At 42.3% G+C, this 17,702-nt stretch overlaps 1 protein-coding gene across 1 annotated transcript in view; it reads left to right on the top strand.

Moving 5' to 3' along the window:
- LOC115099577 (phenylalanine--tRNA ligase beta subunit-like) overlaps positions 1-17,440 on the top strand; it is a gene marked incomplete at its 5' end in the record, with an annotated part of 134,267 nt that extends 116,827 nt beyond the window's left edge. Inside the window, 1 exon segment of the mRNA XM_029617309.1 lies at positions 16,833-17,440. Coding sequence (XP_029473169.1) covers positions 16,833-16,984 — 152 coding nt within the window.
- Positions 17,441-17,702: the final 262 nt, after the last annotated feature.

Below are 17,702 nucleotides of genomic sequence, written 5' to 3'. Positions count from 1 at the left end.
GAAGTCTGTCCAGACTGGGTTGATTTGAGATCAAAATATGGTACATCACAAGCTTGACAATCTTGAACACTTTGCCAGATATTTGAATCTATGTATTTTGAATTTCCCTGTGGTTACACATCTTTCTCTGATGGAGCTCTTTAAGACATATCTCAAGGATGTTTTGTATGTTCCTGAGGAGAGCCTGCCCCCCATTACTAAGATCTTTTACCTTCCTGTTGAGAAGAAAGTGGAAGGTGGGGCAGCAGTAGAAAAGGGACTTGATGTTTCCATGGACAGCCTGGACTTATCTTGTTTTCTGGAGAGGTCTAAGGATGAAGTATCTGGCAGAGTTATTGTGTTAGTTATTTCTGTATTGCCCTAGGATCAAAACTCTATACAGCATCTGTACTTTCAAAACTGTCAAGTTATAATTAAAGAGGACAAAATACGGATATTTCCAGAACTGGCGAGGCCAACGCAGGAAGAAATCCCTATCTGTGCCTTCTGAATTTTGGCATTAGGTGCCACTCGCATTATTTGATTTCTCTGTAAATGTTTTGTTGGATTGGCAGCTATTAAGTATGCATGTCTTTTGAACCATCCCAACTGAGATATTTTTTGTGGACTCTAAAAGTAGTTGAAGGTCAGTCTTTAGTAAGTATATAGAACTGCAGTATTAGGAGTTAGGTGAGGCTGTTTGAACTCAGAATTTAGATTTAGTTTTGCTTTTTTTTCCTCCTGTTATTAATACCTATATGCCCCTTAGATATTGTTCTATTGGACCCTCCTCTTAAGCGGCCTCATTTGAAGTAGATACTATTATTATTTTTTGTATTATTTTCTTTTGCTAGTGCTATTGTATATATACTTCTGTTTTTCTGTCAAATATATTTATATTGATTATAAATTTAAATGCAATAAATAAAAAGTATATAAAAAAAAGAAACTTTCAAGGTGAAAGCTGGACAAAAAATGAGAGCCACAGTGTCAGCAAACAGCTGACCTTTGCAAGATAGTTTCTGGTCACTCACAGTGTACTGAACAGAGCGAAGGTAATAAACGAGTAGTAGGTGGATAGGTTACCTTCAAAATGCCCAAAGACGACATTAAGTATGACTTAAATCTCTTTTTTAGAAGTCGTAGGAAACCTGACAGATCTCGATGCAGATTGTCCACTTTTCTCTGCTGGACAGCATTATCTTTAAAGAATGGAAGTGTTAAATGCCTGAAGAGGAGACACTTGTTCTTGCAAACTCAGTTGTTTTCAGCATTTTCACACACCAAATTGTCTGCTCAGACCCCTGCATCTGAATTTGCTCCAAAGAGCTACGAAACTCAAGCATCAGACCTGAGACATCTCTTAAGCCTGTGCCAGAGCCAGCCAGCCTGCCTTCTAGAAGTGTGATAACCTTGGGGGTGGATAGAGCCCCCTCTTTCCCTTGTTGACTACTGATGTTATAAAGTATTTATATTTCAACTTCTGAAGTTGCAACGATAAAAAGTTATATTTCTTGTTTGTTGGTTCTCCGGTATTTGATTTCTTTTTCCAAATTGTGATCTTGCTGCTTCCTTAGTTGATTATTCCTAGTACTAAAATGTACAATCACTTCCTTAAGAATAGCTATAAAAGTGTCTCATTTAATACCAGGCAAAACCTCAGATGAATCATTAAATAAAAAATCTCACAATTGCCTTGTTCCAGATCTTCTACACATCCTCTAGAAGCCTATCGTTAAATTAAGCACCAAATTGGATGGGAAAGACTTATACCCTCCTAGGTTAAAGCTAAAGAGATTACAGCATGAAAAATATCAATAATACTCTAGATCTCTGCTTGAAGAAGTGGTGGTTCCAGAAATATTTCTTTGAGGGGGAACATAGAGGAGGCACAGTGAATTTATGATATGTTATGTCTCTCTTGTATTTAATCTAATTTAATACCCTCTTTGGGCCTTTTCTTCCAGCTGCCTAAGCTTCCAAGTTTACAGTCCTCGTTAAATGTAACTTTTTGTTTTTGTTTTGTTTCTTGATTAGAAAAAAGTTGTTCCTTCTGTTATCTACCCTTGTTCGATGTAAACCGATCTGATATAGTATTTAACCATGAAGGTCGGTATAGAAAAATGCTAAATAAATAAATAAATAAAAATAAATCCAATCAAAGTGATCCAGCCAAACTGGGGGATGCAGCTAGGAGGGCTTCCCTCGCCAGAGTAGCTCTGGGCATAAGTGTTTTTTTATTTCAACTTGTCTATTCTAGCATATTTTTGAAAGAGGAGAAACATTCGGGACAATTGTAGTAGTCTGTTTTGTTGCAAAGCTGATGAGTGCTTTTACCTTATGTACTTGGTAGGTGATTTACAAAAGGAGACTTGCCTTTGGAAAGTTAGCTAATGTAAATTCTGTGCTGTAAAGTACCTGTGCATTTTGCACCTGCTAGTTTTGTGAGGGAATTGTGCATGTACTTTTGAAAATGCCAAGTACATGAGTTGTTGTTCCCCCTCGCCTTTTTAATGCAGCTAAATGTACATGCACTGTGAAACTCATGTATACTTTTTTGGTCACTCTAAGGAATTCAGTTTGACCTTGAAACTTGTCATTATCATCCCTAGATGTAGGTTGTAAGAATTTCCATGGGTCTAAAGACCCTCCCTCTTTCATCATCAGTGATTTAATCACTTTTAAAGATGTTCTGTGTTTAGCTTTACAATTAGATGGTGGGGTAGATTTTAAAAGCCCTGTGCGCGTAAATCCTGCTGGATTTACGCGCACAGGGCACTTGCGCGCGTAAATCCTGCTGGATTTACGCGCACAGGGCACTTGCGCGCCTATTTTGCATAGGCCGCCGGCGCACGCAAAGCCCCGGGATGCACGTAAGTTCCGGGGCTTTGCTTGGGGGGCGTGTCGGGGGTGGCGCGGCGTTCGGGGGCGTGTCCGTGGGCGTGGTGGCAGTCCATGGGCGGGGACGAGTGCTCCAGCACAGCGGCCTGGGCAGGGAGCTGGTGACATGCGCAAATTACGCCTGCCAGAGGCAGGCGTAACTCAATGAAATAAGGTAGGGGAGGGGGATTTAGTTAGGGCTGGGGGGTGGGTTAGATAGGGGAAGGGAGGGAAAGGTGGGGGGGGGACAAAAAAAAGTTCCCTCCGAGGCCACTCTGATTTCGGAGCGGCCTCGGAGGGAACGGAGGCACGCTGCGCGGCTTGGCGCGCGCAAGCTGCCGATTTTGCGCAGCCTTGCGCGCACCAACCCCGGATTTTAAAAGATACGCGCAGCTACGCGTATCTTTGGACTGAATGTTCTTAAAAAAAAATTTTTTTCTATCTCCAGAAATGCAACTTCTCTTCAGTATCCAATGTTTAAGAAATCAATTTAAGGTTTGAAGAATTTCTTTTTATCGAGACAACCACTCCTTATTTTTCCTCTTATTCCCATAGGCAGCAGGGGGTAGCTACCCTCGTCCACAAGGACCTCCCTTTTGCAGTGAATAAGGTTCACAAAGACCCAGAGGGACGATACATATTCTTAGTGGGGACATTGTTTGGGTCCCATTATCTACTGGGGAATATATATGCCCCTAATGTATATTCTTCTGACTTCTATGCTTCTATTCTAACCATCATTTTGGGCTATTCAGATCACCATCTTGTCCTCGGGGGTGATTACAACATAGTAGCAAACAGCAGGGAAGACTGTAAACCACCTCGCCCTTCCAATTCTCAAGAATCCCACAGAGGAGTAAATCTTCTGTGTCATAAGTTAGCCATGATGGATATCTGGAAGGTCTTACACCCTTGGGAATCGGACCACATTTTCTATAACCCACATCAAAACCATTCTAGAATTGACTATTTGTTAATCTCCAAAATTCTGTTCCCAAAGGTCCTGTCTGCGTCCATCAGGGTCACTACTATTTTAGACCATGCCCTGGTCTTTATGTTACCTTTGGCAAATGAACCCTCGCTTACTGAAAGACTCCAGTTTTTGCCAAGTGCATCGGGATGCTTGGAGGGAATATTACAAATAAAATAATGTGGAGAACATAGTCCCTACCACACTCTGGGAAGCTGGGAAAGCTGTCATGAGGGAGAAATATTAGTTTATACCGTTCGCCAGAGGAAAGCCTGGGATGTGGAGATCTTGCAATATACCAAACTAGTCAAAAATCGCAAACAAATCTTTACTTCCTATATGACCTCTGTGAATAAACAGGCCTATGCTGATGCCAAGGCCCATCTTGATCACTTATTACGTCAAAGAGCGCTCACTTTAATTAATTTCTTTAAATACCAACTGCACAAATTCGGCAATAAAATGTGACGCCTAATGGCTAATTTGATGAGAGGATCTCACAAGTGGGCTTACGAATGGGGTGAGTGAGATACGAATGGGGTGCCCCTGATGGCCACAAAAAAGAGAAATTATCAGAGTGTATTATCAACAGCTTTATACAGCTGTCCCAGCAAATGAGGAGGCCAGAGAGGCTTTTTTTAAGGATCTCCCTCTCCCTGCCATTTCCAAAAGATGGCAAGTATTTTACATCAACCGATTACTGAAGAGGAGGATTTTAGGGCTATATCCGAATTGCATCTGGACAAAGCAGCGGGTCCTGATGGATTTGGTTCTGAATTTAAGATTCTCAAATTTCAAATTTTACAACTTCTCAGGGATATGTTTAACCAGGCTCGCATTTCTGGGGTTCCCTCTGGGATGTTATATCAAGCCATCATTATAGTACTACCTAAAAAGGGAAGAGATTTGGGTAGTCCTGCTTTCTACAGGCCAATCTCGCTACTCAATATAGATGCCAAATTGTTGGCTTCCATTCTTGCAGCATGACTGAATGGAATCCTACCCTTCCTAGTAACAGGAGACCAGACAGGCTTTGTGACAGACAGGTACAGTGTCAATAATGGGGTAGATTTTCAAAGGGGTATGCGCGTACCCCCCGAAAACCTACCCCAAACCCCCCCTGCGTACGCCGAGCCTATTTTGCATAGGCTCGGCGGCGCGCGCAAGCCCCGGGGCTCGCATGGAGGGGCGTGTCGGGCGTGCCGTGAGTGCCGCGGCGTTTCAGGGGCGTGCCGCGAGTGCCGCAGCGTTTCGGGGGCGGGCCCAGGGGCGTGGTGCCGGCCTGGGGGCGTGGTTGAGGCCTCCGGACCTGCCCCCGGGTCGGGTGATGGCGCGCAAGCAGCCCGCTGGCGCGCACAGATTTACACCTGCTTTCCGCAGGCGTAAATCTGCCAACAAAGGTAGGGGGGGGGGGGGTTTAGATAGGGCTGGGGAGTGGATTAGGTAGGGGAAGGTGAGGGGAGGCGGAAGGAAAGTTCCCTCCGAGCCCGCTCCGATTTCGGAGCGGCCTCGGAGGGAACAGGCAGCGCGTGCTGGGCTCGGCGCACGCAGGTTGCACAAATGTGCACGCCCTTGCGCGCGCTGACCCCGGATTTTATAAGATACGCGCAGCTATGCGCGTATCTTATAAAATCCAGCGTACTTTTGTTCGCACCTGGTGCACGAACAAAATTACACCCATGCGTACATTTATAAAATCTACCCCAATGTGTGCAAACTGCTAGTGGTCTTATCGCAGGCAAAGGATATCCCTAAAGGGATAGTGCTAAGTCTGGATCCGAGAAGGCTTTTGACAAAGTCAGTTGGTCATATATTTTGGATACTTGAAAAATATGGGATGGGGGGTCCTTTTTTGCAATGGATTTGACTGTTGTATACTGATCCGACAGCTTGTATCCTTGTTAATGGTGAACTTTCCAGGGAATTCTTTTTGCAGGGGGGTACGAGAGAGGGATGCCCTATGTCCCGTTTATTATTTGTACTTACTTTGGAACCCATAGCGATTAAAATTCACCAAAGCAAAAATATTTTAGGAGTCCAGATAGGCCATGAGGAGTTGAAAATGTACCTTTTTGCAGATGACATTTTACTATTTCTCGCTCAGGCTGCTTTGGCAATTCCTCGGATCCTTCAGGTCTTTTTAACCTTCCAATCTTTCTCAGGTCTTACGATTAACTTTGACAAGTCTGAAGCACTCCCTCTATTTTCAGATCATCCGGACAGTTGGATAAGGGATTTTCCCTTAAGATGGGCGACCCAAACGATTAAATACTTGGGAATTTGGATCCCTTCTGGCGTAACTCATTTGTATGAATACAATTTTAAGGATCTAATAAAGGGACTTCAACTTCAACTGAAAGCCTGGAAGGATCTTCCTTTATCTATGCTGGGGAGAAATGCCCTATTCAAAATGGTAATTTTTGCCTAAGCTCCTTTATAGGCTCCAGATGCTTCCCTGTTGGCTCACTTGTCATGACCTGGCACGTTTGAGATCAATGTATGTAGGATTTGTGTGGAGGGGGAAACAACCTAAGATTGCCTATCGAAAGCTGATCAGATCCAGAGAAGTTGGCGGAATAGAAGCCCCAGACTGTTTCATATATACCTTAGCATGTCACTTAAGATCCTTAGGGGAGCTTATTAGTAACAATTTTAAATATGATGCCTTACGACTAATAGAACTCTTTTCTAAACCCTACTCTCCTCTTAGTTTGATGCATATGTCTAAATCCCTCTCATTTAAGTATTTTGAGGACACTCTTTTTTTACCCTCTTTGCTTTGAGCATGGCACCAACTGAGAGCATATGTAGGCTTGTGGATGGACACCTCTTTAATCCTTCCGATTCAATCCAACCAACAATTTCTACCTAGGGCTACGAACAAAATCTTTCAGGAATGGCAGAATATGCAAGGTTGCGCACCTTGATGGCGGAAGACTCTGGGACGGTTCTCAGCTTTCACTAAGTTCAGCTCCTGTACGATTTGCCTAATACGCACTTTTATGGTTATTTACAACTTAGACACTATATATTTTCATTGAGAATGACTGAGGCAGAGATATGTCAGGAGCTGATTTGGTCCAATGAGATAGTACACATTGCTCGGAGGAAAAATTCTATTGATACTTGGTATACATATTGTAAAAAGAAACAATCAGAGGGGTGGTTGACAAATTTAGCTTGTTTTTGGGACGAAGGAGTTGGGTTTGACCATCACGATGGAGAGACTGGGCAGACTGTTTAGTGACTTGTTTCATAGACCACGCCCAATGTCCTTAAAGGAAATGCATTATAAAATTATACATCATTGCCAAGCAGACAGACCTCATTTGCACAAAATGGGCCTGGTTGACAACACTGAATATCTTAAATACCATCTTGAAGAAGGGTCTTTTGTACACCTATTTCTGTTGTGGCACAAAAACTTTACATTTTAGAAGGCCATTCTCCAGACTCTCCATCAATGCACTGACATCTTAATACCATTTCAAGGCGGGCTGGGTGCTTTGGTCAATAATGTCCTGCTTACCTGAGGAGACACGCTGCTACTCCAGCTGCAAGGCCTGCGCAATCGGCGCCGGCGGCCCATCGGGGTAAGGCCTTCTTTTTATATCTCTTGCCCGGACGGGGCCACCGCCGACAGCGCAACCAGAACAAGCAGTGCTCCAGGCCCGCTCCCCTCGCGGCCGAAGCCCGCCCCCCACCGAGAACCGGCCAATCAGCCGACGGCTGCAAGGCAGCCAATCAGCCGAGATTGGGTGGCTCTTTAATTTCAGCTACGAAGCCCGCAAATCGCCCTTTCTGTCCGGCTTACCTGAGGAGACACGCTGCCACTCCAGCTGCAAGGCCTGCGCAATCGGCGCCGGCGGCCCATCGGGGTAAGGCCTTCTTTTTATATCTCTTGCCCGGACGGGGCCACCGCCGACAGCGCGACCAGAACAAGCAGTGCTCCAGGCCCGCTCCCCTCGCGGCCGAAGCCCGCCCCCCACCGAGAACCGGCCAATCAGCCGACCGCTGCAAGGCAGCCAATCACACACAGACTAAGAGTACCTTTAAATTTCAATCTTTCCAGGCGCCGCACGCCAAGCGTCGCGCGCCGAAGGAGCGCGTCAAAGGGGCTTGCCCCTTTGTCTCGCCCCTTCGTTGCAGCCCCAAAGGAGCACCGACCCTTAACCCTTGAGTGCCCACAGTTTAACCCCTGCGTTAGCACTGTATGTGACAGCAAATATATTTACAACTCAACGGTTTACGCAGCTGTGTTACTCAGCATTGTAATCTGCCTGTAATATGGAATTTGTACCATCCCTTCCTCACCTCCACCTACGTAGGTTAGGTATCTCAGCTATGCGCTCCACCTAATACCCCCCAAGAGAAAACCCCTCTTCTTGCTACACTTACTGCTTTGGTAACCTAGTCAGCTGCTCCTAATTTATTTTGATCTCCAGTCTTCTAATATGTGATTTTCCCTGTTTTCTCTATACTATACCTATTCAACCATTATTCTGCCTGTTAAATGTGCAATATTTGGTTCTCTGTAATTTGCAGCATTATCACTCACACCCAAATTTTTACCTGCATTACTCTACGGCTCTACAATGCCTCCTTTAATCGACAATTATTCATTATCATACCAGCCAGGACACCACACTAATTTTCCCCTCGCTTTCACACATCAGACCGCACACCACAAGACAACTCAAAACAAAAGAAGGCTTATCCCAATACACACACTCACACGCACACAAGCCATCAGTCTCTCTCTCATTACCATTATTCTTTTCAACGCACAATCACTCCAAAAGAAAACTCATCTCTTACATGACATTCTCATTGACTCCAAACCTGAAATATGCGCTGTCACGGAAACCTGGTTCAAACAGCATGACACTCCCCTCATCAACCAACTACCCCTAGACAGCTACGATGTTTTCTCAATCCCTCGAAAAAAGAAGAGAGGAGGCGGCATACTCCTGGCTGTAAAAAAGGACTTTCAACTCTTGGCCCAGAAATGTGACATCCCTAATCAATATGAAATTGGCTTCTTCAAATCAAAATCACTCCAACTATGTCTCATTTATACCCCCCCAGGTCTCCTTGAGAAAGATTCATCCCCCCTTATTGAATTCTTTGCTAACTCGTTATCCCCCGACGTACCCACGATTCTCCTAGGAGACTTTAACTTACACATAGATACCATCCCACAATCCCCAGCATGCGAAGCATTCATGTCCTCCCTCGAAGCCATGGGTTTCCAACAAATTGTGAACTCGCCCACACACAAAGCTGGCCACACTCTTGATCTGATTTTTATCAACTCCCACTTCAACATAAGCAACCCCCCATCATGCATGGCAGTACCCTGGTCTGATCACTCCCTGATTCAAACTAGACTCACCCTCCCTCAAAGTTCTACTATACTGCCCAGTCAGCCCATAGCATTCAATTTTCGCAAATCCTGCGATATAGACACCATCACACAAGCATGCTCGGATATAGGCAACCATATTGATCTCTCCTCCACCGACAACGCCTTCTCCACCTGGGTTAATTCCACCCTCAGCATCGCCAATAAACACTGCCCGTTAATAACGAAAACTGTAAACCCAAACCGTAGAAATCGAAAACCTTGGTACACGCCTGAGCTCAGGGATCTTAAAACCCATCTCAGAGCTGCAGAAAGGTCCTGGCGTAAGCACCAATCCCCCGCAACCAAAACAATATACTACCAACGTATGCATGAATATAGAAAGTCCATACTCCAAACCAAACGAGAATATTACGCCAAAAAAATACATGGTCTGCAACACAATCCCAAGGCCCTCTTCTCCATGGTTGCCGATCTAACCTCGCCCTCCCTCACACAACAACCTGCAATTTCCTCAAAAAATCGGTGCAATGAGCTTGCACAATTTTTTAAAAACAAGGTATCCTCCATCACAGCACAATTCTCTCGCAACAGCTTCAAAATCTGTCTCCCCTCTATAAACTCACCAGTCTCCCTTTCTACTTTTGATTCCTCTTCCTCCCTGGAAGTTGAGAACATCCTAAAAAAAATGAAACCCTCTTCACATCCCTCTGAAACTATTCCTTCTAAACTCTTACTATCTATACCCAAAGTGATCGCCAAACCTTTATCGAATATTCTTAACTGTTCCTTAGAGCATGGCACAGTCCCTAATTTTCTCAAGCAAGCAGTAGTGAAACCGCTACTCAAAAAACCCAATCTTGACCCTGCCACCCTATCTAATTATAGACCCGTCTCCAATCTACCCCTCCTAGCTAAAGTCCTGGAAAAACTAGTTAATTCACGCCTATCTAATCACCTAGAACAGAACAATATTCTCCCATCCACCCAACACGGTTTCAGGAAGCATTTAAGTACTGAAACCCTACTGCTCTCCCTACATGATACCCTCATCAGAGGAACCGACTCAGGATCCTCTTACCTGATTGCCATGCTTGACATTTCTGCTGCATTTGATACAGTCAATCACGATGTCCTCCTCAATATCTTGAAGAGTATCGGGATTACTGGCAATGCCCTCACCTGGATTCAATCGTACCTCCAAAATCGCTTCTTTACTGTTTTAGTGGACAACAATGAATCTGACCCCATCAGTCTCCCTCAAGGTGTGCCCCAAGGATCCTCTCTCTCTTCTACCCTCTTTAATATATACATGCTTCCCCTTACCACGCTTCTCACTAACCTTCACATCAAGCATTTCATATATGCTGACGATGTGCAACTCATTTTCCCATTCTCTGACTCTCTACAAACTGCGCTACAGAACTGGGAATCCTGTCTCTCCTCTATCAACCAACTTCTCAATGACATGCAGCTAGCTCTAAATCCCAACAAAACTGAACTATTAATCATATCTAACAGGCATCCGCTCCCAGACATTCCTTTTGCATACTCATCTACCACTTTCCCCCCGCACACTCGCAACCTAGGTGTCCTTATTGACAATCATCTTACCTTTAAACCATTCATTAAATCCATCCTAAAGGAATGCTACTTTAAGCTCCAAACGATAAAAAAACTCAGACCCCTGCTTCATTTCTCCGACTTCCGCACAGTTCTCCAGTCTATCATTTTGTCTAAAATAGACTATTGTAACGCTCTCTTCCTCGGCATCCCTGCAATACATACCAAGCCTTTACAACTTTTGCAAAACGCCGCCGCTAGGATTCTGTCAAACACAAGAAAAAGAGACCATATTACCCCCACACTCATAGAACTACATTGGCTCCCAATAAACTCACGAATTCTTTATAAAGCACTCTCCATCATTCATAAAAGTCTGTTGAACTCCAACCTCAACTGGATCAACCCCCCCCTCCTCCCCCGCACCTCCAACAGACCCACCCGCCCAGCCCTTCAAGGAACCCTTCGTGCCCAACCCATCAAAACTTTCAAACTCTCCTCTACTATTAGCAGAGCTTTCTCCCTCGCCAGCCCCACCTTATGGAACTCCCTACCCCATGATATACGCGTAGAGACACATACACCCAAATTCAAAAAAAAACTGAAAACCTGGCTTTTCCAGCAAGCCTACTCCATATCCCCCCCCACCACTTAGAATTTCCCCTATTAGAGAATTCCTCTATAATATATACTCCTCGAGCTATGACTATAATTGCCTCCGTTTTAAGACTAAGAATTTGCCTGCTGATTTTGTACTTTGAACCCGCTTATCTGTGTATATAGTTGGTTTACTCATATTGATTTATAGTTATATCTAGTTTTCACCCCCCCGTTTAATGTACTCTATTGGTTATATGTAAGGGCCCCGCCCAAAAGTTAATCTTGTTCCGCTGTTATATGTAAGGGCTCCGCCCAAAAGTTTTTGTTTTTTGTAAACCGATGCGATGTGTCAACGGATGTCGGTATAAAAGAGACCTTAAATAAATAAATAAATAAATAAATAAATCACAATTTACAAAGAGCCATTCTTTGTTCGTGTATATTGCCCTAGCACTGGCCCGCAGAGTTATCTTGGAAGAATGGCTCACTGACACGCCACCTTCCTTCTCTAAGTGGAGGAGTTCAATGATATCGCACATGCAGATGGAAGGTCTAGATGTCCGTTAAAGCACACGCTCTGTATCAGATGTCTATATAGCTCTATGGCAGAAGTTTTATAATTTACTTCTGGCTACCGAACAAAATCAGTTACTTGGAGATGAGTACTCAACCAACTGGAAGCTTCCCATATAACCTGACCATATATTAACCCCTATGGACTCATCTTTTAATACCTGATTGTCCTGTACTGGATTCTGGATGTATGTGTGCGAATGAGTGGTGTTTGATGAGTGTGGTTGAATGGTGATGCGAGATGAGACGGGTGGGTTGCGAGTTGCTCTTTTTCTTTTTATGTGTTATTATATTTGGAAAAAATGGACGAAGTATCAGGGAATGCTAATTGCCTTTCATATGACTATTGTTCCTTCGCATTGTTAAATGTCACTTCTGTTAACTGTGTGCTACGCAGGTGACTCTAGTGTCATATTTTGATGTTAAGCTGTTTCCTTGTTGCTTTGTTTAATAAAAAGATGTTAACAAACAAAAAACCAATCAGTTTTCTTACCTACAGTTGGCAAAAAGGCACATTCCTCAACCCCATTACCCCCTTTCAGCGTTAGCAATTCCAAATACAAGAGATGCGTTTCTTGTAATATCGCACCAGGATTCACCATATAATTTTAAATCTTTTTAAATTGAGAGATTCATCTCATTCACAAACAAATATATCTTTTTTTAAATTTAGATATAGGCATGAGTCCTCCATAAACTTTTATATAGGTCAATATCCAAAGGCTTTTAGACAGATAATTTACAAGTTATCCATCTGAATGGCAAATTGTTTAATACTGAGCCACTTGGTAAAATCTAGCCGGATGAAAAAGGTGTTCTGGAGGAGTTTACTAACAGCTGATTTTTATCTATAACTGGCGAAGTTAATCGGATAACTTTAGAAGTGCCTTTGAGCAGGTCTAAAATTTTCCTGCCTTGTGTGGCCGGATAACCTGCTACTTAACTGGATATCTTTGGGTTAAGTGACACTAGTACAATTAAAAAGAAAAAAAAAACCCTAAAACTTACCACTGGCCTCCCATTCCAATTCCAATCCGCTTCTACCAATGGGCTGAACAGTTATGCTGATAGTTTACGCTTTCAGTGTGACTGCCCAGAGCTATGCTGGAAGCGCCTGGGATTGTAGCATACTTTGATCCTGGGCCATGTATTTGGGCAGATTTGAGGTAGTGGGTGGGAGGGCTTGGGGGTAGCGAGAACGCATTATTTCTTTTAACTATTCCCTGGGGAAGGAGGGGGTGGGCTGGAGGGCCAGCACTGATATTTTCAGTATTGCTTAAAACTGTAAGGAATTGGAGAGTCCTCGGACAACAGGTGTGTTATAATTTGTGGTGGAGGGTTGGCAATCGGGCTGGAAGGCACACGGTAAGTTTTGGGGTTTTTTTTACTATACGAGTGCCACTTAATTGGATATCTTTTGAGGATATCCGGTTAAGTGTCAGGTTATCCAGCCCCTATAAGGCCAGATAACTTTAGACCTAACTGGCCATATTCAAAAGTTGGCCGATGAGGTTTAAAGTTATCTGGCTAATGTTAGCTGGATGACCTTAGTCGAGTATTTTTAGCAAAACGTGTAACCCTCTGAATATCTAGAACAAGTTATCCGGATACATTTAGTCGGATGACTTGTTCGCTCGTCTGCTTACTGAATATGGGCCTCATTGCTCTTGATTTCCCAACCCCCGAATTAAAATCTAGTTTTATCCCAGACTGAAATTCATGTCTATGCAATATTACTTTTAGTATCAGCAACCAACATAACCAAACCTTTCATGATTTCTGCAATTGAATCTTCCCAGAACTATAAAGTGTAAAATTATCCTAAAACAAATATGGGATCCCATGAGTTATCTTCAGAAGACCTGTCAAAAGAATCTACTATTCAACTTTTTTTTCCCCACACTCATTTCTTACAAATGATCTTGCGTCATCTCAGTATGTCTAAAAACAGTGATCTAATACTTTATTTTGGAAATAGTCTTTAAGAAATCTAATTTCTTTCCATTTCTCTTCCACGCATTCACTTTCCAGTCTCTCCAAATCATGTGTTCCAGGCATTTCTTCATTTTTCCTTTCCTCTCCTGTAAGCATCCATTCATTCAGTAAATCATTTTAAATAGCACACATCTTTTATCATACCCATATCACTGAATTGATTCCACAGCATTCTCCAGAACAAGCATAACTATTGCAAACTTTATATCCAATTTTTACTACCCCTCTCAGATCCCAGCATTTTAGCTTATCGTGGTATCTAACTTACTACAGTCAGTTTACCCATGTTACCACTAAGGATTTTCCTCATGAATCTCCTAGATTCAACTTGATTCTGCAGTGGAATCCACTTTATTATCTTTTAAGATTAATCTATATATATCTCTGTATCTCTATCTATCTAGCTATCTCTATATGGGATAACATACTCCCAGGTATGATCCTTACTACATCATGCATTTTAAGCTCTCTCCTTCAAATTCTCAAAGCCATGGTCATCAACAAAGCTAAGTAAATCCCATTTTAAGTCAAGAGATGTGTTGACTAATAATTGCACAAAATATTATGCCCTGTGTTTGTAGAGTTTCCCAGGAAATCTCTGGAAATTATTATATTTTGTAAATAAACTAGTTGGGGTTGGGTGAAACTGGTTTAAATTGTTAATGTCTTAATTTTTCTCCCCTGTGAAACTTCTTTCCTTTTACAAACTGTTTATTTTCTGCTGATTTTAAGTTAAACAGCAGGTGGCAGCTTAATAGTACCATATTTTACACTAGTAGCTAGAGCCAATGGTTAATCCTCAAGGCAGATCAAGCTGCTGACATCATGCTGAGAGAGGAGGCATTGAGAGTTGAATTATCCTGACAAGCGGACAAGGACAGGAGCTGAGCAGAAACATATACACATTGCACATCTGAGTGCGGTATGGCTATGTGTACTGACTAGACAGAACTGGTGAGAAAACCAGCACCTATCTTCTCAACTATTTTTGATATAACAGCTTAAGAAGTCTGGCTGTGAATTCAGTAGGATTAACTACTCTCTTGCTATAGTATTTGAGTTGACTGACAAGTCAATAGTAAATGTATTGGTGTTAATTGTAAAAATATTTTCCCCTCCTATTTGTTGCAGCTTTTTAATCTTTTTCATGGTCACTATAAATCCTTGTCAATATTAAACATTTTAGTTTATTAGCACTGTATGTGAGACTAATTAGTGACCCATGGTTTTTAGTAAATAGCCTATGAATGGCTATGAACTGTATGCCCTCAGGTTGTTGTGAGGTTGCAATGTCCCCAGAAAACCATATAGAGCTGGCACTGGTGCAGATACAGCCATTAGAACTATATTGACAGTTGGCTTTGATTTCACCAGTGCAAAGACTGTAGCTAGAGCCTATATGAACAGCCGGATCAGGGCTCATGCATGTGGGAACTGGAGCTAAAATTCATTACATAATCTTGTATTCTAGAATATTCTTTGAAAAAATTGCTTCTTGTGCTTGATTTATACCTTTGAGATATTTGAATATCTCATATCTCCCATGTCTCTCCTCTCATGTATACATAATTAAATCTCATATAGATTTTGGTGCAGACTTGTATCATTTTGGTAACCTCTGATTCCAGCTTGTCTATATCCTTTTAGATGTAAAGCCTTTGAAAAGAGTCACAATACTTTAAATGAGGTCTCATCAATAGCCTGCTCATAGGCATTATCACTTCCTCTTTCCTGCCGGTTATGACTTTCTGGGTAGCTCAGCATCCTTCTGGCTTTGGCAACTGCTTTATCACATTGCATTGTTACCTTGATCATCAAACAGTATCACCATGCAATAGTAAAAGTAGACTTTTTATCTCTATTCAAAATGCATTCATTTTTGTCACTGTAATAATTGTCCATCTAAGCAGTAGTGCTCAATAGGAAGTAAAAGGAGATCACAGATTTCCTGTGGGACAGTCTTGGCTGTGCTTTTCCAGTGTACATGAAGCTGCTTAAAAGCCCTTGCATGAATGTAGGTCTTGTTACTGATTATGTAGTATATAATTAGCAGGATTTTCTTACTTAGACCCTAGATCAGGGGTAAACAGCTCCGGTCCTGGAGGGCCACAAATAGGTCTGGTTTTCAGGATTTCCACAGTGAATATTCATGAGGTATATTTGCATGCACTGCCTCCATTGTGTACAAATATATCTCATGCATATTCATTGCAGATGTCCTGAAAACCAGACCTGTTTGTGGCACTCCAGGACTGGAGTTGCCTACCCTTGCCCTCGATAACAGCAAATTTTATTTTCACACACAGAAAGGTAGGAAACGTTTTGTGATAAGTTTATAGTTTACAGACTTCACTGAATGTATCAATTTTTTTTCACTCAAAACGTTTTTCTGGATAAAACTTGTGTACTGCCTGCTTTTCATAGGAAAAGAAGATTTATGAGATTGCTCTGTATGTGGGTCGTCTTCCTTAACTTTTTTGTTTGGTGTTCTAGCCACTCAAACGTTTAGGACATGTCAGGGGGTAGATGAGGACTCTGACAGGGATGGGTTTTCCCCCCAAATTTGTACATATACAGTGGCTTGCAAAAGTATTTGACCCCCTTCAGTTTTCAATTTTATTTTATTTTACAAAAAATGCAGAGAAATAATGAATTGTGACTTTGAAAATGTACTTTAAGAGCATACTGGTTTGGAACAATCTGTATATGTGTCATTTGCAATCCACACTAATCTGCTGACTTTTTATGGGGTCAAATACTTTTGCCTCATTCCTTCTATGTTGACAGTCCTGTAATACACTATGAATGCACTGTAGCTTAAGAAATTGACTTTTTTTTTTTAGCATTTTGCTCTGTATTGACTTTTTTTCTGCTATACCATTGATTTTACTCTTACTTTCCCTTCAGACTGTGCTTTTTTCCCTGGAAGATGTGCTGAGGTCATTGCCAGAGGTCAACGTGTTGGAAAGCTTGGTGTCCTTCACCCTGATGTCATTACCAAATTTGAGCTAACCATGCCATGTTCTGCCCTGGAGATTAACATTGAGCCATTTCTGTGATGAACTGACTCTGCTGTGGTCCACATCTCCTCTCCTTGACAACTCAGTTGCTTGGTCCTCCTCTGAAAAGGAAACATCAGTCTGTGCTTTAATATTTAATAAACTTGAAACAGTGTCTGGCTCCATTGGGTAAATATGTTCCTTACACTGCAATTACAGGCCGGGCTGCAAAAATGTAAGAATCCAGTGTCTGGGGATAGCCTATGCCTTTGCTGTGTGAAGTTTCATTGTTGAGGATAAGCCTGCTGTATCATAGCAGAAATGTAATAACAGAGCACATGACCAAGGCTCAAAATCAAAAAAATGTTCCCGAGCCATCAGTGCCTCATTCTGTAACTGATTCCATGTGCACAACAGAAATCTCACTCTTGACATTGTATGAAAAAAAAAAGATAAATTGATTGAGCAAAAGTTGAACAAATGTGAGCATAACTCAGTAAAGAGGCTTAGTTCTTATACCATGTGTCTGTTGTGTTCATTCCTGGCAACAGCAAGAAAGAGATTTGTTTTTCATGAAATTGGTTCTTTGCCCCTGCCTCGAGCCTGCTTTCTCCATTGATTTTACATTGCTAATCCTTTCCTCTCTAGTTTTCCAATCAAGCAATAAACAAGAAAGGGAATAGTTCAGTTTAGACAGGAGAAAGCTGGTCGATTCCTCTTGTGACTACATTGATATGATCCTTGTGCAAGATTTTAATGATATGGCTCAAATGTAAAT

The sequence above is a fragment of the Rhinatrema bivittatum genome, chromosome 9 (assembly GCF_901001135.1).
Source record: "Rhinatrema bivittatum chromosome 9, aRhiBiv1.1, whole genome shotgun sequence".
Classification (NCBI taxonomy): domain Eukaryota; kingdom Metazoa; phylum Chordata; class Amphibia; order Gymnophiona; family Rhinatrematidae; genus Rhinatrema; species Rhinatrema bivittatum.
This window is presented reverse-complemented; position numbering and strand designations above follow the sequence as displayed.